Source organism: Pleurodeles waltl, chromosome 2_1, assembly GCF_031143425.1.
Source record: "Pleurodeles waltl isolate 20211129_DDA chromosome 2_1, aPleWal1.hap1.20221129, whole genome shotgun sequence".
Lineage (NCBI taxonomy): Eukaryota > Metazoa > Chordata > Amphibia > Caudata > Salamandridae > Pleurodeles > Pleurodeles waltl.
The window spans coordinates 604,500,745-604,518,458 of record NC_090438.1 but is presented as its reverse complement, the minus strand read 5'-3'; the positions used below and the strand labels follow the sequence as shown (position 1 = coordinate 604,518,458).

At 44.1% G+C, this 17,714-nt stretch overlaps 1 protein-coding gene across 2 annotated transcripts in view; it reads left to right on the top strand.

Moving 5' to 3' along the window:
* The window catches only part of AOAH (acyloxyacyl hydrolase), an 845,303-nt gene that overhangs the window by 435,344 nt on the left and 392,245 nt on the right, over positions 1-17,714 (top strand). For both annotated transcript variants that reach the window (XM_069215577.1, XM_069215569.1), the window contains exon 12: positions 11,085-11,176. In XM_069215577.1, coding sequence (XP_069071678.1) covers positions 11,085-11,176 — 92 coding nt within the window. The remainder of the gene's footprint in view (positions 1-11,084; positions 11,177-17,714) is intronic.

Sequence of the window (17,714 nt, the reverse complement as noted above, 5' to 3'; positions counted from 1 at the left end):
ATTGTGTGTTTGAAAATGCCACTTTTAGAACGTGGGCATGTTCTTGCTTAAGCCATTCCGTGACTCTGTGTGTTTTGTGGATTCCCTGTCTGGGTCAGTTTGACATTTGGGCTGCTTGCGCCTCTCTCTAAGCAGTGACACCAAGAGTGCTGGGGTGAAGCCCGCATATTTTGATGAGTCATCTGTGCTGGGAGGGAAGGGAGGAGTGGTCCCTCACACCTAGCTGGGCTGTGCCTGCCTTCTCACAATGCAGTCTCCAACCTCCTGGTGTGTGAGTGGGGCCTGGCCTGGACAAGAAAGGAACTCACAGACACCTAAGACTTTACTTTGAAGTAGGTCTACTTCAAAGACAGAAAGGGGTATAAGAACAGAACCCCAACCCCCTGAAAATCAGATTACTTCAAGGATTCAAGAGGAATCTTTGCCTGGAGGAGAGCTGAAGAGCTGAGGAGAAGTGCTGCCCTGGCCTTTGACTGTGCTGTGTTGGGCTATCCTGCAGTTGCTGCTTTTGCCTGTGCAAGGGGACATAGACTGGACTTTGTTGCATTCCTGCTTGAGAAGTGACTCCAAGGGCTTGGATTAGAGCTTGCCTCCTGTTGTTGAAGCCTCAGGGACAGCAAAGGCTTTACCAATCAGACCTGAGTCTACTTGCTGTGGACTCTAGCTTGCCAGAGAATGCCATTCCAGTTCCTGGACCCCTGGAAGTGAATTCCTGGAGAAAAAACAGTCTAGCGATGCCAGCCAACGCCATCCAACTTCGCAAAACATGCCACTGCCTGGAACCACGATGGCCCTTGCCCTGAGGCCGTGGAACTCGCTGAGTGCGAATCCGATGACCATGTGAGGTGGTGCCGCTACTCCGGAACCACGATGCTGCCTGCCCCGAGGCTGTGGACCTCGTAGAAGTCCGACGCCCCTATAGGCCTCACGTCGCTGCAACCACTGATCCTGCCCGACTTCGCTGACACCAGAGTGTCGTAAGTCCAATGTCTGTGGCCATTCAACGCATCCCATTGCCTGCGGCCCTGTGACATCATCATGACCCTGTGAGGTCGCCCTGAAGCATTTTAACTCCACCCAACTTCGCATCTGCTGGAACCAAGGGCCCGACTTCGCATCCGACGACACCTCACCTCCACCGCCCTGTAGAGAGGACCCGACGTCATTGTGTGATGCTGCAGTCCTTCTGCCCCGTGGCACCGGAACCGACACTGCATCGGACCCAGCGAAGCCGCTCTCCCTGATTCCGTGCAGCGGCCTGTTTTCTACTTGTTCTGGTGGTATTGTACCTGGGGGTCGACTGACTCCATGAGAGGCGCCATTGGCGTTGCATTGTAGGAAACTACTACGTTACAAAGATGCATTTTACCAGCTTGTATTGTTTTTACCTCAAATCACTGTTTTCTTGCTTTTAAGTGCTAAATTCGTATTTTTAACTGTATACTGTGGATTCGTATTGTATTTGGTCTTGCTTCTGAAGTTAAGCCTACCTGCTCGTGCCAAGCTACCAAGGGGGTAAGCGAGGGTTAACTGAGTGTGATTCTCCTTTACCCTGACTAGAGTGAGGGTCCTTGCTTGGATGGGGGGTAACCTGACTGCCAACCAAGAACCCATTTCTTACAATATCCAATCCAATCCTAGATCCCCCAGGTATATCATGGTCCACAGGAATTTTTTGATGTTGAATGATCATTGCTGAAGCACACACATAAAAGACCAAGGGCCTGATTTAGAACTCGGTGGACGGGTTACTCCGTCACAACAGTGATGAATATCCTGTCTGCTGAAATAGAATCCCATTATATCCAATGGGATTTAGATTTTGGCACACGGTATATCCGTCACCATTGTGACAGAGTAACCCATCTGCCAAGTTCTAAATCAGGTCACAAGTATGGTCCAGTGTTGCATATTTTATGAGCTCAGTAGTAGCTGATGAAATTTCTGTTTACCAGGAACATTTCAAATTAGTGTTTTTTTACACTCCATGAAAATAACAGGGAGGCTGCTTAAGTTATTATCTTTTCTACAATTGTATTTTGTAAGATTGCGCCGCTTTTGCATAAAAAAATGACAGTAATGCGGTGCAAAAAAAGTATAAATCAGGGCCTTAGTTCTTAGCATAGTAGGCAAACATAGAAAACAGTAAACAATAGCCCTCATTATGAGTTTGGTGGGCGGCAAAGCCCGCCCGCCAAACTCTTCCCGCTATCTGACTGCATGTGCGGCCAAAACACCACTGGCCCTAATACAAGTTTCTTAAACAGGGCTTAACATTGACGCAGGCTCGTAATTGAGCTGGCGGCAATGTGGCAGTGTGACGGGTGCAGTAGCTCCCGTTGTGCTTTCCACTCCCCGTAATTCAGGCAGTGGAAAGTGAGATGAGGCTGACCATGGGTGCCCCTGCACTGCCCATGCCATACCAACGCCCCCAGTCCAACCACCATGAAAAAGCTGGCGGATTGGGGAGTCGTAATCCCCAGGGTCGCGCTGCATGCAGCTCCACCCTGGTGGATTACAAACCTTCGAGACCGCCAGGCGGTCGGCTGGCAGCAACATGGCGTGTTGGCGGTCCGACCGTGGCGGCTCTGCCACAGTCATAATGTGTGGCCGTACCTCTGCTTTGGCCATTTACGGTGAATAGCCCACTGGGTACTCAGACATCCCACAAATTCTACTCATTGAAAAGTTTTGTTTTACTTTCATACTGGCAATCTTACCTATTTAATCGGCTGGTCTTATGTTAATTAAGTAGTTATTTCTTGGGTGCTGGTATTGTATTAGTCACCCATCAGTAACATTATAGTTAATATTCAAATCCTCATCTAATAAATGTTCAAAGAGGGACTCATCACAGATTTTCTGTTTCTCCACTTTTGTTTTTCTTTAAAACTGAGCCTTTTGCTCTTTTAGAATAAGAGGTATTAGGAAATAATCAGCATTTTAAAAGTGGATTTCCATTAAAAAAAAATATTTATGCAAGTGATATCGACCTACTATTCCAGAATTGTGCCAAGGATTAGGTTTTCAGATGTTGGATTTCCTTACATTTTTTAAATGACTTGATATAAGAATAATAATTACAAAATGTTTGATGAAATAGAATGGTAAAAGAGCGGTTCTTCATAGAAGAAGATGAGCATTGCTTTGTAATCATGTTACCACAAGGTGACACGTTTTATTTAATATTGTCAGCACCGTAATGGCTCTCTCTAAAGTAAATGTGAAATGATTTAATGCTGATCAATCTGATGTAAATTATAGAAATGCACACATCAGAGATATACAGCGATATACACAAGAAATGCATAAGTCGATTATTCTTCTATTTTGTAACACACTTAAAAAGAATTCTGGTGAGAAAGTGCCACAGTGCTTAGCAAACCACCCAAAAAGGTATGCTGAAATTCATTTCACAGAACATCATTGAGGCCAGCTACAAGAAAAGCTATACGCAAGTGGCAAATAAAAGGTCAAACAGTGGAAAAACGTGAATCTGAATGTTTCTGGATGCTCTATGTACTTCTTGTTAAAAAGAAAACTGAATGTAAGTATATGTGCTGTGCACTGTTCTTGTTCCTGTATCAATAGAAGAACTGCCTAATGGTTGAGGAGGAGGGCCTGCAGCAACTGTCACTGTCCACAGGAAAGTGACTATCCAATGTGACTTTGTCCATATTCTTATTGTTATCCTAACTTTAGGTACAGGTATCTCTACGATCTTTGAACTCTACCCCAGATGCTTTTAAATTCTACCTGCCCTGTTAATGATCTATAGACTCAAATGACTGGATTGAAACTTCAAGATTTTGCAAATGACCTTGGCAAAAATGATATTTTGGACTAGTTTGAGTATATTTTTTGGTTACTGTTGCCCCCATGTATTTTGCACTTTGCATTGAGCGCTGTGTCACTTTTTCACCAATAATTATTCTTTATTTGTATTCTAAAATTTATAAGGATAATCAGCTTATACAATTCCTTTGTGTATCTCTTTAATGCGTTCTTCTACAATTCTACTCTAGAACCTCTGTTGTTAGCCCTAAATGAATTCCCCTTTTGGTCGGAGAGGAGCCACTGCTGTACTGATGATATTGAATTAACCAAGTTCCTTATGTCTGCCCTGTCTTTATGGTTAGTAGGGGGTTATTTAAGTTAATTATGGTCAACCCTTTTTACAAGTGTGCAAGGATTTCATTGTGCGGTGCTAGCCTGACTTGTCCTTACTTGTCTTGACTGATATGGCTAATTTGTTAAAGAATATAATAATGTGTATCTTATTTTTTTCTAGAGTGTTTCATTGTCTGTAACTCCTTCCCCTTTTGCAAATAGTCCAAATGCAGATGAAAGTCTTTGCATGATGCTACTTGAAGTTATAGAAAATAATAGTTCATCCAAAGGAAGTGAACTAGCCTCAGTATTCCTGTCTAACTTTCTTCAGGAATTTAACATGATTTATAAGACCTTAAAACATTAAAACATTAAAACATTACCAATCAATTAAAAACACTTACGGCCTCATTTCAGTGTGTGTGGTGAAGCAACAGGTATTATCTCTTGGGGAGATAAGGATACTGGAAGGGGTTGTTTTTGAATTCACTACCTTTAGTATTATTGCTAATACATTTTTCAGTATTACCTTTTTATTTCGAAGTGGCCATAAAGGAGAATGATGCCGTAATACTGCATTTTTCTCCCATTCCGAGCTGCAAACTCAGATTTTTATGTTTTTTCCATACTAATTTTGCCTGGGTCCACCTGTGCAGATGTTGAAATGTGTGCACGGCTTGTAATGTTAATTCAGACTCAAAACTATGCCTCTACTGGATCTCTACTACACAAATGTAACATTTTTATTACAATTGCCCCATCCAATGTTTTAAGAGAATTCTGTTCAAGGTGTTGCACACATACATTTCTCATTGGACAGTACTCATTATAATATAAGTAGGGATCTTTTGAATGTGCTCATGGGAGAATCCTATATTTACTGAAGTGTTTAAGCAACTGACAACAGAGTTGAAAGGCTGGATAAGGACTATGAGGACCTTGGGTTACCACGTCGGTAATTTATGTGGTTGTGATTGGAATGAATTATTGCTGAATCATCCCAGTGTAGAAAATGCTTTGGTGCACTGGTAATACCCTGATTTATCATGTTTATCTGACTTAGATACAGTGCACACTCCTTAGTGAGAACTGTATCTAGGATAGAAAACTGGATTTTTTAGGAAACTGATGATTTAATGTTTGTAGTCACCATGTCTGCCCTTGGTGGAGAAAAATGAATGACAACATTGTAAACAAGTGCTGTAAATAAACTATGGGCCTATCAAGTCCTAATTCTTTTGACAACAATGTGACATTTAAAAAAAATATGCAAAACAGGCTTTTTGACTCATTTTGATTAGATTTTTATTTACTTGAATTGGCATCAATTTTGAAATGTCTGTTTTTCTGAAATAAAAACCTTAAAACCTGATCCTTGCAAATCTGATTAACTATGCGCTATCTTGCACCTGCACTGTTTTGTGCACTGCACCATAAATGGGTTGGCGTGGCTAGTATGCTACGCTGCAACTGCTTCGTGCCCCAGTTCACAAATGGAATGCCCCATAAACATCAATACTGTCCACGGCATGTGCTTCTGGATACTCACAAAACATAACTTATAAATAGTTGGAACACAATGGTAAACTTACACTTTTGTAGAGGTTTACTATTTTTTTTTTTTTCACAAACTACAAGTTTAATTTTTGCTGATAGTAATTTAAGACTTCTGAGATTCAGCATTCAGGGTGGCGAACTCCAAACCTGAAATGATAAGACAAGCTTGTCTTTTTTATGTGCGGAGTCTCCACCATGAGTGCAGAGTCTCCGTAGTGGTAAAATTACCAATGCTAAAATTACACTCGTAGTTTGTGAATACCAAAAAACAGTAAACTTACTTAAAAGTGTACGTTTAGCTTTGTGAGTCAGGTCCCTAGAGGTTAAGTCATAGTTTAAGCACAGAAGAAAGTTAAAAAAAGGATAAATAAAGGAATGAAAGAACCATTGCATTAGTAAGGTATTGGCCTACCTGCTCTGGAGCAAAATTGCATTCCTTTTAGGTGGATATGCACATGTTCTTGTTGTGGTGGGCAGCGGCTTTATGCTTTATGGTGTACTTGGTGAAAGCAAATGGTGTTTGACAGTGGAACAGGCCAATATGTGATGAGGTCTAATCCAAATCACCTCTCTGTGTCAGGTCTGGTGTTTGCCAAGGCCTTTTGATTCTACTAAAATTATACATATCATATACTTACTTAAAAGGGCTTTCAGCCATGTTTCTTCAACCATTGGTCTGTTGATGTCATTCAAGTTTTGCTTGTGCCCACCCCAGCTTACAACATAAGGCAGTGGGTCAGCCCACTTAAATCTTTGGTTAACTTCACTTTGAGTGATTGTATTTTGCTCTCTCACAATGAACACATCCACACACAAGGAAGCGTCCTCCTGTCCCATTGTTTTTATTTGTGCTTTATAATTACTTTAATGTTGCTTTTGTATTTAGAGCCTGTGATAGCAGGATACTTTTGCTGTACAGGAGACATTTCAGCTTCATCAGTTCCTGACACTTGCTACTGCTGTTGTAAATTCCTTTCGGGTGACCTCTCTGACTGCTGCTATATCGCTAGTCTTAAAAAGCTGTGGAGAACGGAGCCTTTTTCAAGGTAACAGCAGTACAGAGACAACAGCTCAAACAAAGTCTGAATACAAGCTCATGAGTGCACTCTATCTTTGCAACCTTGTAATTCCTTCTTTGTTTTCTCCTCTTCTTTGGATACATTTTTTTAAGGGGGTGGACTCCCTTTCACTTTTTCTGCTTCCAACTCGGGTTCAACTTCCCCACTGACCAAGTTCTGCTAAAGTGTTGACCCCCAGAGATTTACCAATGTTACTGTTTCATTAGTTCATCATTGGGGTAGCAGAATAAATTGCCTATAGTTGCTTATACCCATTTTATTTTTTGTGTACAGAATTGCCTCTTTATTATTATTTCCCTAATTTAAATTTTACATGGCCATTTTATAGTAGTCACACAATTGATAACTATAATTCACTTTCTTTAAATTTGTTACAATATCACTACCACAGTTCTTTGAGGGTTATGCATGAGTCTTTAGTATATATGCTTAAAATTCTATAAATCCAACACTAGGAATTATTTAACAAGAGACATATATATTGCCAGTGATGCGATTTCTGAAGCATGTCTATTGTGTTTTGCTCTATATGTTATGAGAAAAACAAAGTGTCTGCGCTAAAATGAGCCTTGTCCCAGTTGGAGTGTATTGCTTGACCCGATGCCGGAGTTTAATCATAGGTATGAATTCAAGGATCATAGGTATCATTTGGATGCTACTATCTAATTGGACCTACAAATGGTTGAAAACTTCTGTATAATCTGGATCCTATATACGATCTGAATCTTGCATATGATTTGGATCCTATCTGTGATGTGCACCCAATATATTGTCTGGGTCATATGTAATCCTTGGATGGTGCATTTCATCTTCATTGCACATACCATCTGAATTTTCTGCCAAAGTGGTAACAGCTGCTTTGCTTTTAAGTTGGGAGGTACAAAATGAAGCTCCATGTCAAGTTAGAGTGCCGTTGTGTTGACATGGCAAATGAATTCAGACTCACTTCATTTGGCATGATGCAAAAACAGGCATTGTAGAATGGTTGGTTTGCTGGCATTGTTATGTCCTTATAAAATTGTAAAAACATATTGGTACTGTTAGACCTGGCATCCATGGCATGGTTTCCCCAAACATTTCACCCTCTGACCTCCTGTTTTTCTGACTTAATTTTTGCCTGCTTTAAGATTCTGAGCACTTTATCACTGCTGACCAGTGCTAAAGTGCAGGTGCACTGTACTCTAAACATGGTGATCATTCCTAATTGGCATATTTACTTTACTTGTAAAGCCCTAGTAAATTGCAATGTATGTGCCTTGGGCTTGTAAATTAAATGCTACTAGTGGGCCTGCAGCACTGGTTGTGCCACCCTCTACATTAGCCTTTCAACATGTGCAGTTTTAATCTGCCATTTCGACCTGGCAGGTGCACCCTCTTGTCAGGCCCAAACCTTCCTTTTTATTATATAAATCACCCCTAAGGTAGGTCTTGGTTTAGCACCAAGGGCAGGGTGCAATGTATTTAAAAGGTTGGACATGTACTTTTATGTTTAGCATGTCCTGGTAGTGAAAAAATATTACATTTGTTTTTCACCACTGCAAGGCCTATGTCATAGGTTAACATTAGGGTTAACTTGAAGCATTCTTTAAGTGCAACTTACAATTAGAAAAATATAGAAATTTGGAGTTCGATGTCTCACAACTCATATTTTAAAGTCACAACTTATGGTGAAGTTGTATTTTAAATTGTACGTCTGAAAATGCAATTTTTAGGAAAGTGGCATTTTTTTTACTTTAACCATTCTGTGCCTCTTTCTGTCTCTGAATACACGTCTGGGTTAGATGACAGCTGGGCTTTGTCCATTCTAGACAGTAACACAAAAAGAGAGTTTGGGTGTGACATTTGCATCCTGATGGCCCATCACCAGGCTGATTGGTCTTTCTGGGCTAGATGAAAGGAAGGAGATGACACTTAAACCTGAATAGGGATGTGCCTCTGCTGACACAAAGGGCTGCATACTCCCCTGTTCGGTGTCTGGAGCCAGGGAAGGAAGGGCAGGGACCTTGTAATCTCCTAAGGCCTCTTTGAAGTCTACCTCTCTTCAAAGGCACATTTGGGTATAAGTACTGGACCTCGAACCCCACCAAATCATAACGGCACTAGAACCAAGGACATACTGCCAAAAAGAAGAACTGCTATGCTGCCAGGTGGGACTGCCACTCTGCTAACTACATTGGTAAATTGGCCTACTGCTTGCTGTGTGCCGTGCTGCAGGAGGGACTGCCACTTTGCTATGTGCTGTGTTGGGCTCCTGCCTGCTGCTTCTTGCCTGGAGTGAGAAGGACTGGACATGTTCTCTACATCCTTGAATCTAAGTTCTCTGAGAGCTTGTTGGCTTTCCCCTGTTCAGGAAATCTCAGGGCCATCAAAGACTTCATTTGCACAAACGCCTGCTGCTAGACTCTGCTAAACCTGAGTCTGACTCTGCCCAGTGTGCCTTCAACCATGCCTGGCCCCCTACAGATGTTGGCAGACACTTTTGGGCTCTCACATGCATCAGCAGTGCACCGATCAGGAACCGCTGTGGCTGTCTGCTCAAGAGCAAACCCTTGTGTTATCAACTTCGCCGAAGCTGCAGCTCCCAAAGGCAGTCCTGCGTAACCCGGGGCACTCCACACACCTCAAGGGAAGAAGGGTATCCACCCTCCATGACTCCTCTCATCGCATCATATCCAAACAAGAGAGTCTTCAGCAATGTGGTTCCCAATCTGAAGACCAGCAGCACCACTGTAACCCTCCAAGGCAGATACTGTGCACTCTGGGACGAATGAGGTCTTTGCAACCCATCAGCACTCTCAGGGGCGACCCCAAACGGAACAAATAGACTAGCCTCTCACAACCTTGACTGTACCTTACAACCTCAATTACTTTGGAAGCACTACCACATATTGACAGGGTTAGAAATTCTGTTTAAGATCCACTATGTGGATCGCTGTCATTTCCCCAGTATACTGTAAAAAACCTACTGAAGGCACAAGGGCTCTTTCAGCATTGTGCATTCTTGAAATATTCATAACTCGATGATGCTTTAATTAGATTCCTTGTCATCTTCTACTTATTGAATTTCTCTTGTTTTAGTCTCAATTTATTCGGATCAATATTGTCTGTTTTTCTCAATTGGTGTGGCGTCACTTTCATGGGGTTTTCACAGTGCTGCTGTAATCATATCAAGTGTTGCACAAATACTTTACACATTGCCTCTTAAGTTAAGCCTGACTGCTCTGTGGCAAGCTACCGGAGGGTGAGCACAGGTTAATTTAGGATGTGTATCTGGCTTACCCTGACAAGGATTGTGGTCCCTACGTGGACAGAGTGCACACCTCTGTCAACTAGAGACAGAGTTTCTAACAGGTACCACATTGTGTTTGAAAAAAGAGCCTGGATCAAATTTTCCTCTGCAAGATTAGTCGTATCTTGAGCCATTTTGAGACCCCGTCTTTGAAATAATAGTTTCTGACATGTTATGACAGATTATCGCTACTGAACTGACTATCACCTTCTAAGGGTTATTAGTCCTGTTAAGAAAATGGAGTTTGAACATTTCAAGTTCAGTAGCAAACTGATCTACTGTCGACATTTGATAAGGACAAATGGAAAAAGCATGAAGACCCCTCTCTTCGTCTTACGTAGATCTCTTTAGTGGTAGTGGGCATAGCATTATTATTCATTGGTAACAGTCATAGTAACCCATACTGCCTAGAATCAGACCATGTCACAGTTTCAGGCAACCCATTGAGCCAATGTTCTGTAAAGAAATATAGGGATATGATTACTTGCAGGTCTGAACGATCAGTCAACGTGGATGAGGAGTCCTCCTCGACAGGTAATAACTGAAAGGGAAACACAATAAGTCAGCACGTTAAATACAGAAATCCAAAACTAACCAAAAGTTTGTCAGAAATCCGATTGGTTGAATTCCATTGTTGAATTTCTATCCTAAATTCATTGGAACCTACTCAAGTAGCATATAACCAAGCCATGAATAAAAATGGCCGGGGATGATGTTATTTGTTGGCTTGAGCATCTGTGGTTGGGAAGAAGATGAAGCACAGAGAATGTTATGGCATATGAAATTTTATACAATGAATAGTTGTCAAAAATCTGACTTCCTGTGGTAGGATATACCATAGTCTGTTTCCTTTGATAGAGAAAATCTGTTAAGTTGGATCAACTTAAAGCCATTGTTTACAAATATATCAAACTGTATGCATGGGGGTTGGTTTATTGGTTGCCCATGCAAGTTTTCCGTGATAGTTAACAAACTAATCTATTCCACAGAAATATGGCATGCATAAACATAATGGCATCTGATTGTTCCGTTTCATTCATTTCCAATAGAAAACATTTTCTAATCTCCCATTGGCAATAACTAATGAACTCAACTGGCCCCAGTTTTCGGCACACACTGGATTCCAGGACTCCACTATTGGGTAAAATGAAATAACTTGTTTTTCATCTATTCTGTGAGAAAATGTCTGCCTTCTGTTTTTCACTGTCACTTATTTTCAAGGCATTTCTTTCCTTACGGCAGTGTGATCTATTGCTGTGCTTTTGTATGATATTATTTTGAGAGCTTAAAAGTGGTTGTAATGATTTATTTTGTAACAGTAGCTGTCTCTTCTATTATTCATTTCCAGTTATGCAGAGGACCACCGAGGATTCTTTCATTCATTTTAAATATACATCCACACTTAGCATGCTGTACATTGCATTTAAACTAGTTTTGAGATTCCTTTTGAAGCCTGTAATATAAAACTGCTTTTGCATTTAATCAAAATTACCTGCTTTGTGTCACGATGCGTACAGTGTTTTCTTCTGTTTCTGATGGCAAAACCCCACTTGAGGTCAGCCCAGCAATTTCACCTAAGGTGGCTTCTCTACAATGGATTCCTTAGGAGTGCAGAAGTGACTTCAGAAGTAGACATCAGTTCTGCATCTGCTAGCTAAGATTTACGTAACAGTGCAATGCTGTTTAGCTACTCAGCTGTCAAGAAAGACAGACCCGGAAGGCGGCTTCTAACTCTTTGTGGGTGACAGGTGAGTGAATTAGGATCAACATGCTAGTGCACCCGGTCCTCAGTAAGTAAACTTACAAGGGGACGCGTATTGTTCGATGAACCTTTTGAATCGCATGGAGTATCCTAATCATGCGGTGACCACTGATATGGTAGCTAACATCAATAGTCAAAGAACATTCTGTGGGAAACAATTTGAAACCATAATACTCAAGAATAACCACTACTCAGGAAAAGGGTTAACAAGTTTTATTCCCTATTGCTTACAATTCTAAGTCATCTGTTAGTTCAATCTTTATTCAAATCAACTCTTTATTAATTCATCAGTTAAAAGACATTGGGGGTCATTACGACCTCGGCGGTCTTTTCAAAAGACCGCAGAGGCCGCGGGAGACAGAATACCGCTATTGCCGGCGGTATTTCTGTCTCCCTATTATGACATTTCCACTGGACCAGCGGAAATGTCACATCAACATTGCAGCCGGCTCGTAATAGAGCCGGCGGCAATGCTGATGTGCAGCGGGTGCAGTAGCACCCGTCGCGCATTTCACTGCCCGAATGCCAAGTGCATGGGCAGTGCAGGGGCCCCCAGGGGCACCCCAAGTCCCCTCACCGCCGGCCTTTCCATGGCAGTGTGTACCGCCATGGACAGGCCGGCGGTCGGGGACTCATAATCCCCAGGGCAGCGGTGCTTGCACCGCTGCCCTAGGGATTATGACCGCCAGGCGGAATCCTGGCGGGAAAATGGAGGGGCCGGCGGTATGGCCGTGGCAATTCTGCCATGGTCATAATTGCTGGCGGAACACCGCCAGCCTGTTGGCGGTGTTACCGTCAACATACCGCCGGCCGCCAGGGTCGTAATGACCCCCATTATCTCTTGAAGAAAACATATGTAATAAAGCAACACCATAAACTAGGAATACCAGCATTAATAATGTAATTCAGCAAATAGGTTTGTCAGTCATTTGTCACCGTCAACGTCACCCATAACAGCCTACCTAACCAAGATTAGCATTAGCATGTGGGTCTTCATGAGAAAACAATTTAGGCAAAAACATTAACTTGGAAAATCTACCTTAGAGTAAATCTCTATAAAACCGCGCAGTTGGTACCTAGAAGAAAAGGCACAAAATTGTCAGTCACATTTTCATAGCTACCTACCCAAGATGGATCAGCAACAAGTCAGTCTTCGTCTTCAGGTCATCAACAGTCAGCTACAGATCAGGCTCACAGAGTATAAGCCCAATATCAGCACCTCGGACAGCGTCTCCTGACGTCATCAACTTTCTCCTCGCAGTTCTGAATCCTCACCCCTTGTCATGACTCCCAGTCCATCGAACTAATTGCTAATTGGTCAGTCTATCGGAAGTTATGACTCTAACCTATAGTTTTTGTTTACCAAATCTTTGAGTTTGTATATGTCTTGTGTCCCATAAAATTGTTTGGTTCTTCTTGCGATGAGAACATCATCCGGCTCTCGAGGTAACGAAATTGTTGCATCTGTCTCTTCAGTCAGTGCCTCTATTGTTCAAGTCCTGGGAAAGTACATTTAGGCTACACTACACATAATTGTTTCAAATTGTCTTCATCATCTCCTGTCTGTTGGTACATTGCAGAATGTTCCAGCTAAGCCGTCTGAACTCTAAGCGGTTCAAGGTCTTTTTCTCCAGTTACCAGTCCTTTGCAATGCATAAGAGGTCTCCATGTTCAGAGCAAGCGAGGCCCAGTGGAACCAGGCCCTTAGTCCGGCCAATCTAAGAATATGAATTAATATAAAACATAGGTTTTTTACCAATCAGTTAGCAATTAAAGGGCCTGTAGGAGTTTCAAAGGAGTTTCAAAGGTGGCCTCCTCTCGCCTGCACTCCTAAGCCGAACAGCAGACATGTTGTTTTCTATTGAGAAGGTCGTTCTCTGTCTCTGCGCTCATTAAGTTACTGTGTACCCAGGAAGACATTGAGGCCAAGCTCGCTCCGAGTAGTCTGCTTGTGGCCTCCCACTGGATGATACAAAATGCAAGAATTAACATAATCTTGCTGCAACTTCGCTTAATTCTATAACATTATGTAAATCATGTCAATACATATAAAATATTCACTGACAAAGCCAAAGATTACAGGGACATTATAGTTAGGAAATAGAATTAAAAAACATAGAAATTCACTTGAAAAAACAAAGGTTACAGGGACAATATAGTTAGGCTCACATTTTAACATACAAAACAGTAGAAATTCACTTGTTATAGTTAGAGTTATCTCAAGTAACTATAACTCGTGCCACAAGGTAACTATAACTCGTGCCCCCGCCATTCACAGTTTTCTCGTCAAACATTTTACTGCAAATATTACATTAATATTATATTATCAATGATGTTATCAAAGATGTCAGGAGTGCCATAATTTGTTGGCTGATTAGCAGTGCATGACGAGAGTGCGAGACACAGGCCGTGTGGGGCTATGGTTGGCCATAGGCTCTGGCCTCTGGCCAGTCCCTTCGGCCAACACCTATAACCGCCCAACCCCACACTGCGCATGGCCATCGTCCATCCACAGCTGGGGTTACCACAGGAAGTGGCCTGTGGCCTGCCCCTATGCGACCCAACCCTGCACAGGGCATGGCCTTCGGACATGCACAGCGGGAGTTGGCGGCAGGCCTGCAGCCAACCCCTATAACCACCCAAACCCTTTCTGCGTTTGGCAAAAATACGTAATATTTTTGGGTGGGTGCGGCCTCATGGCTCCCTTCAGGCAGGCAGCCAGCCTACCCCCCTCGTGATGCCGATCTTGTTGCGGGCACCCGATCCCCCAGAAACCAGCCTTAACATTTAATTTTTGGAGGGAGGTGAGCTGCGTGGCCCCCCTTCCCAGGCCGATCTCGGCCTCGTGGACCCCATCCCCCGAGACCTGGCCTAATTTTCTTTTTTTTGTGAGGGGGGCCATGTGGCCCCCCTCCCTAGGCCGATATTGGCCCTAGGGACCCCATCCCCTGGAGCCCAGCATAATTATTTTTTGTTTTGGAGGGGGGGGTCACCTGGTCCCACTCCGTGGGGCCGATCTCAGCCCCATGGACCCTATCCCCCAGGACCCAGCAATGTGACCTGGGTGCCCCCCTAGGGACAGAGTGGCATTATTGGGGACCGTGGGCAAGCCTGAAGGCCCCACCCACAGTCCCAGCCGGCTCCCCACCTCCTGTGTGAGCAGTTTCCCCTGTGTCCCTGCCTGCATCTTTGAACATATTCCTTCTGCTGAAAAAGTGAAATAAATAGGTTTTATCAAAAACATGAATAATAAACAAAGGGTGCTGGTTGTAGGCACACCAACTACTTCTACAATGTACTACTGCTACAGCCTCTTTTCTGAGATATTTCCCAAACTTGATATTTAACTTCAAGTGGGTCAGTATGCTGCAGTAGAATGGGCATAATGGGTACTCACCAGGTTTCAGTTCTAACTGCTTTTTTTAAAATGAGATGTTTACAATGCACATCACAGGCACATCCAAGGGAAAGGATCCTCTCTTATATTACATGCCTATTAAAAGTTTGCCTTTATCCCTAGAGTATGCCCGGTATCTTAAGGGAAAATAATTTTATTCTAGCATGCTAATTTTATCTGGACCTCTCTAGCTCAGGAATTCCATTCCATTGAGCTACTTCCTACTTTTTTAAAAGGCCTTAAATACATGAAGTCCCCATTGCCTCAAGTACATTAATAGCGGTATAACAGCAGGAGAGTGTAATAACACATTAATGAGCTAGACCATAAAAACTCTGATTTATGAAGGTGTGATGGAACGCAACACAGAAAGGCAACTTTCTTTCTCTGTTGACTCACACAGTGCAGCCTAGTGCCAACACAGCCAGCCTTGCACCATGGCTTTTCTCTCTTAAGAGGCTTTTCCCTCTTTCTACAGAAAGAGTAAAAAGAGCAAGAATAAATAAGTTATTTCTCCTCATTGTGCCTTCCCTGGCATAGCCTTTGACACATTCCTAGGTTTACTACTGGTAGTAAAACTGGGAATATGCTAAAATCCATGGTTGGGGGCATGGTCTGGCCACGAGCGCGATGGCTGCTTGCTGAACGAGCACTGTGCATTGGAGAACTAGGAGGAGACGACAGCAACACTGAGGGCGCGGGGAAGTCTTCCATTTCTTACCCCTGACGTGCCCTCAAGTTGGCAGAGGTGTTCCAGCTGCTCGCCCAAGCCGGAGAAGTGACCGGCAGGGCTAGAAGCTCCTAGTGAAGGCCAGCCCCGTCCTTGGCCCAAGCGGCTCTTCGGAGCCTCAGGCTCATTTTGTCACCAACCAAGGAGGCTTGCGGTGGTCTACATCACCACAAGCCATTGCGAGATTGCCATGGCCCGCAAGCTGCTGCCCCCCCTTGGGCAAGACATAAGGAAGATCGGCGGTGGGAAGGGAGGGCATACTGCTCACTCCACCCCTCTCTGCACGCCAAGGCACGACTGGACTGGAGGAGAGACAGCTGCTCACCGCATACCATAAATTTGCCCTGGACAGAGAGTGGGACTTTGGAGGCCCTGTTTGACTGTGCCATCAAATGGGCCTCTGCGCACCTAGCACTACGGATCTGTGCATCCAGGCTGGGGGGACTGGTGCCTGCGGCCCCCCAGGGCGCTTCGCCTGCTGCTTGTACTGACCATTTCTATGCGCCTGGTGACCCCCCACCACTGGCATTGTGCTTTCTCTTCTTTGACTGGGAGCGGGGCGCTGTACCATATACGTCCTGAGGGGGTCTTATAGAATGCCATGGAGAACCGACCTCAGAGAGACCATCCTGTTGCCCACGGACTACCCTGTGGGCAGGATGGAGACTTGCCCTTCCCTACTGGCCATTACTGTAGCCCTCCTCCAAAGTCCCCATGATGCTGGTACTCCAGGGATGCTAGACACCATGGAGGATGGGGATGCGTATGGCAGCACCTCTTCTGTACTCTGGTCCTGTATGCTGCACCGACAGAAGGTATTGGGCAGTCTGCTTTCTCCCATCTCAGTATCCCAGAGCACCACTGAATGACTGAGGGCACAGCCTCCTTTCCCTCTACTGATCTACATCAATGACCTGAGGGAGAGCCACACGAGCTGGACGCCACAACCTCTGGGAAGCCTCTGCCCATCCAGGCATCAGGCAAACAGCCTAACACCTCGGGTGTCCTTAAAGGGGAGAATATCCACCTAATAGGCCTGGAACCTCACCACAAGAATGACTGCTCCATTTGGCTATGCCGCTGAAGCAGGGCAAACCCACCACTGTCCCCCCAGTGCCACGAGAGGAGCTGGGCAGCTCAGTCTGCAGTCGAACGCCTGCACACCTGGACGTTGGGGGCCCCTAAACCCCTGTGCAGATTGCCTGGTCTTGCGGCTACCCTACTATTCACCGACATTTGGTGCATTTCTCTACTGCGTGCCAGGAGGTGAGTGACCCACTGACCACTCGCATCCCCTAATCAGCCTGCAGTCCCTCTTCCATCGGGAACAGGAACCTGACCTCATTATGCCCACGGATAAACCCAGTGGTAAAGTGTCTTGCCAATTATTATTCTCCGAAGCGCTAGCCCACCACAAACTCAGGTCCTCGTCGCAACCAATATCGGTGCCTGAAGGGCCAGACGCCCATGCTGCACCCCAGCCAGACCCAATGATGAAGTGTATTCTGAGGGAAATCACAGCAGTGGTCAAACACCTGGAAGGCATGGACAGCAAGATCTCAGAGCTGGTGGCAGATTCCCGCTCCATCCGTGCTGACAGGGCTGGCTTTTACGACAAACTAACTAGCCTGGACCACCGCTTCTCCGTAGTAGAAGACAAGCTCAACACGCTGTTACACATCAACCAAAAAGTGAATTTCCTCAGGGATACACTGAAGGACCTTGAGGACAGAAGCCAAAGGGATAATGTGTGATTGTTTTGGGTTTCCTGAGCTTGTGGAGGGCGAAGA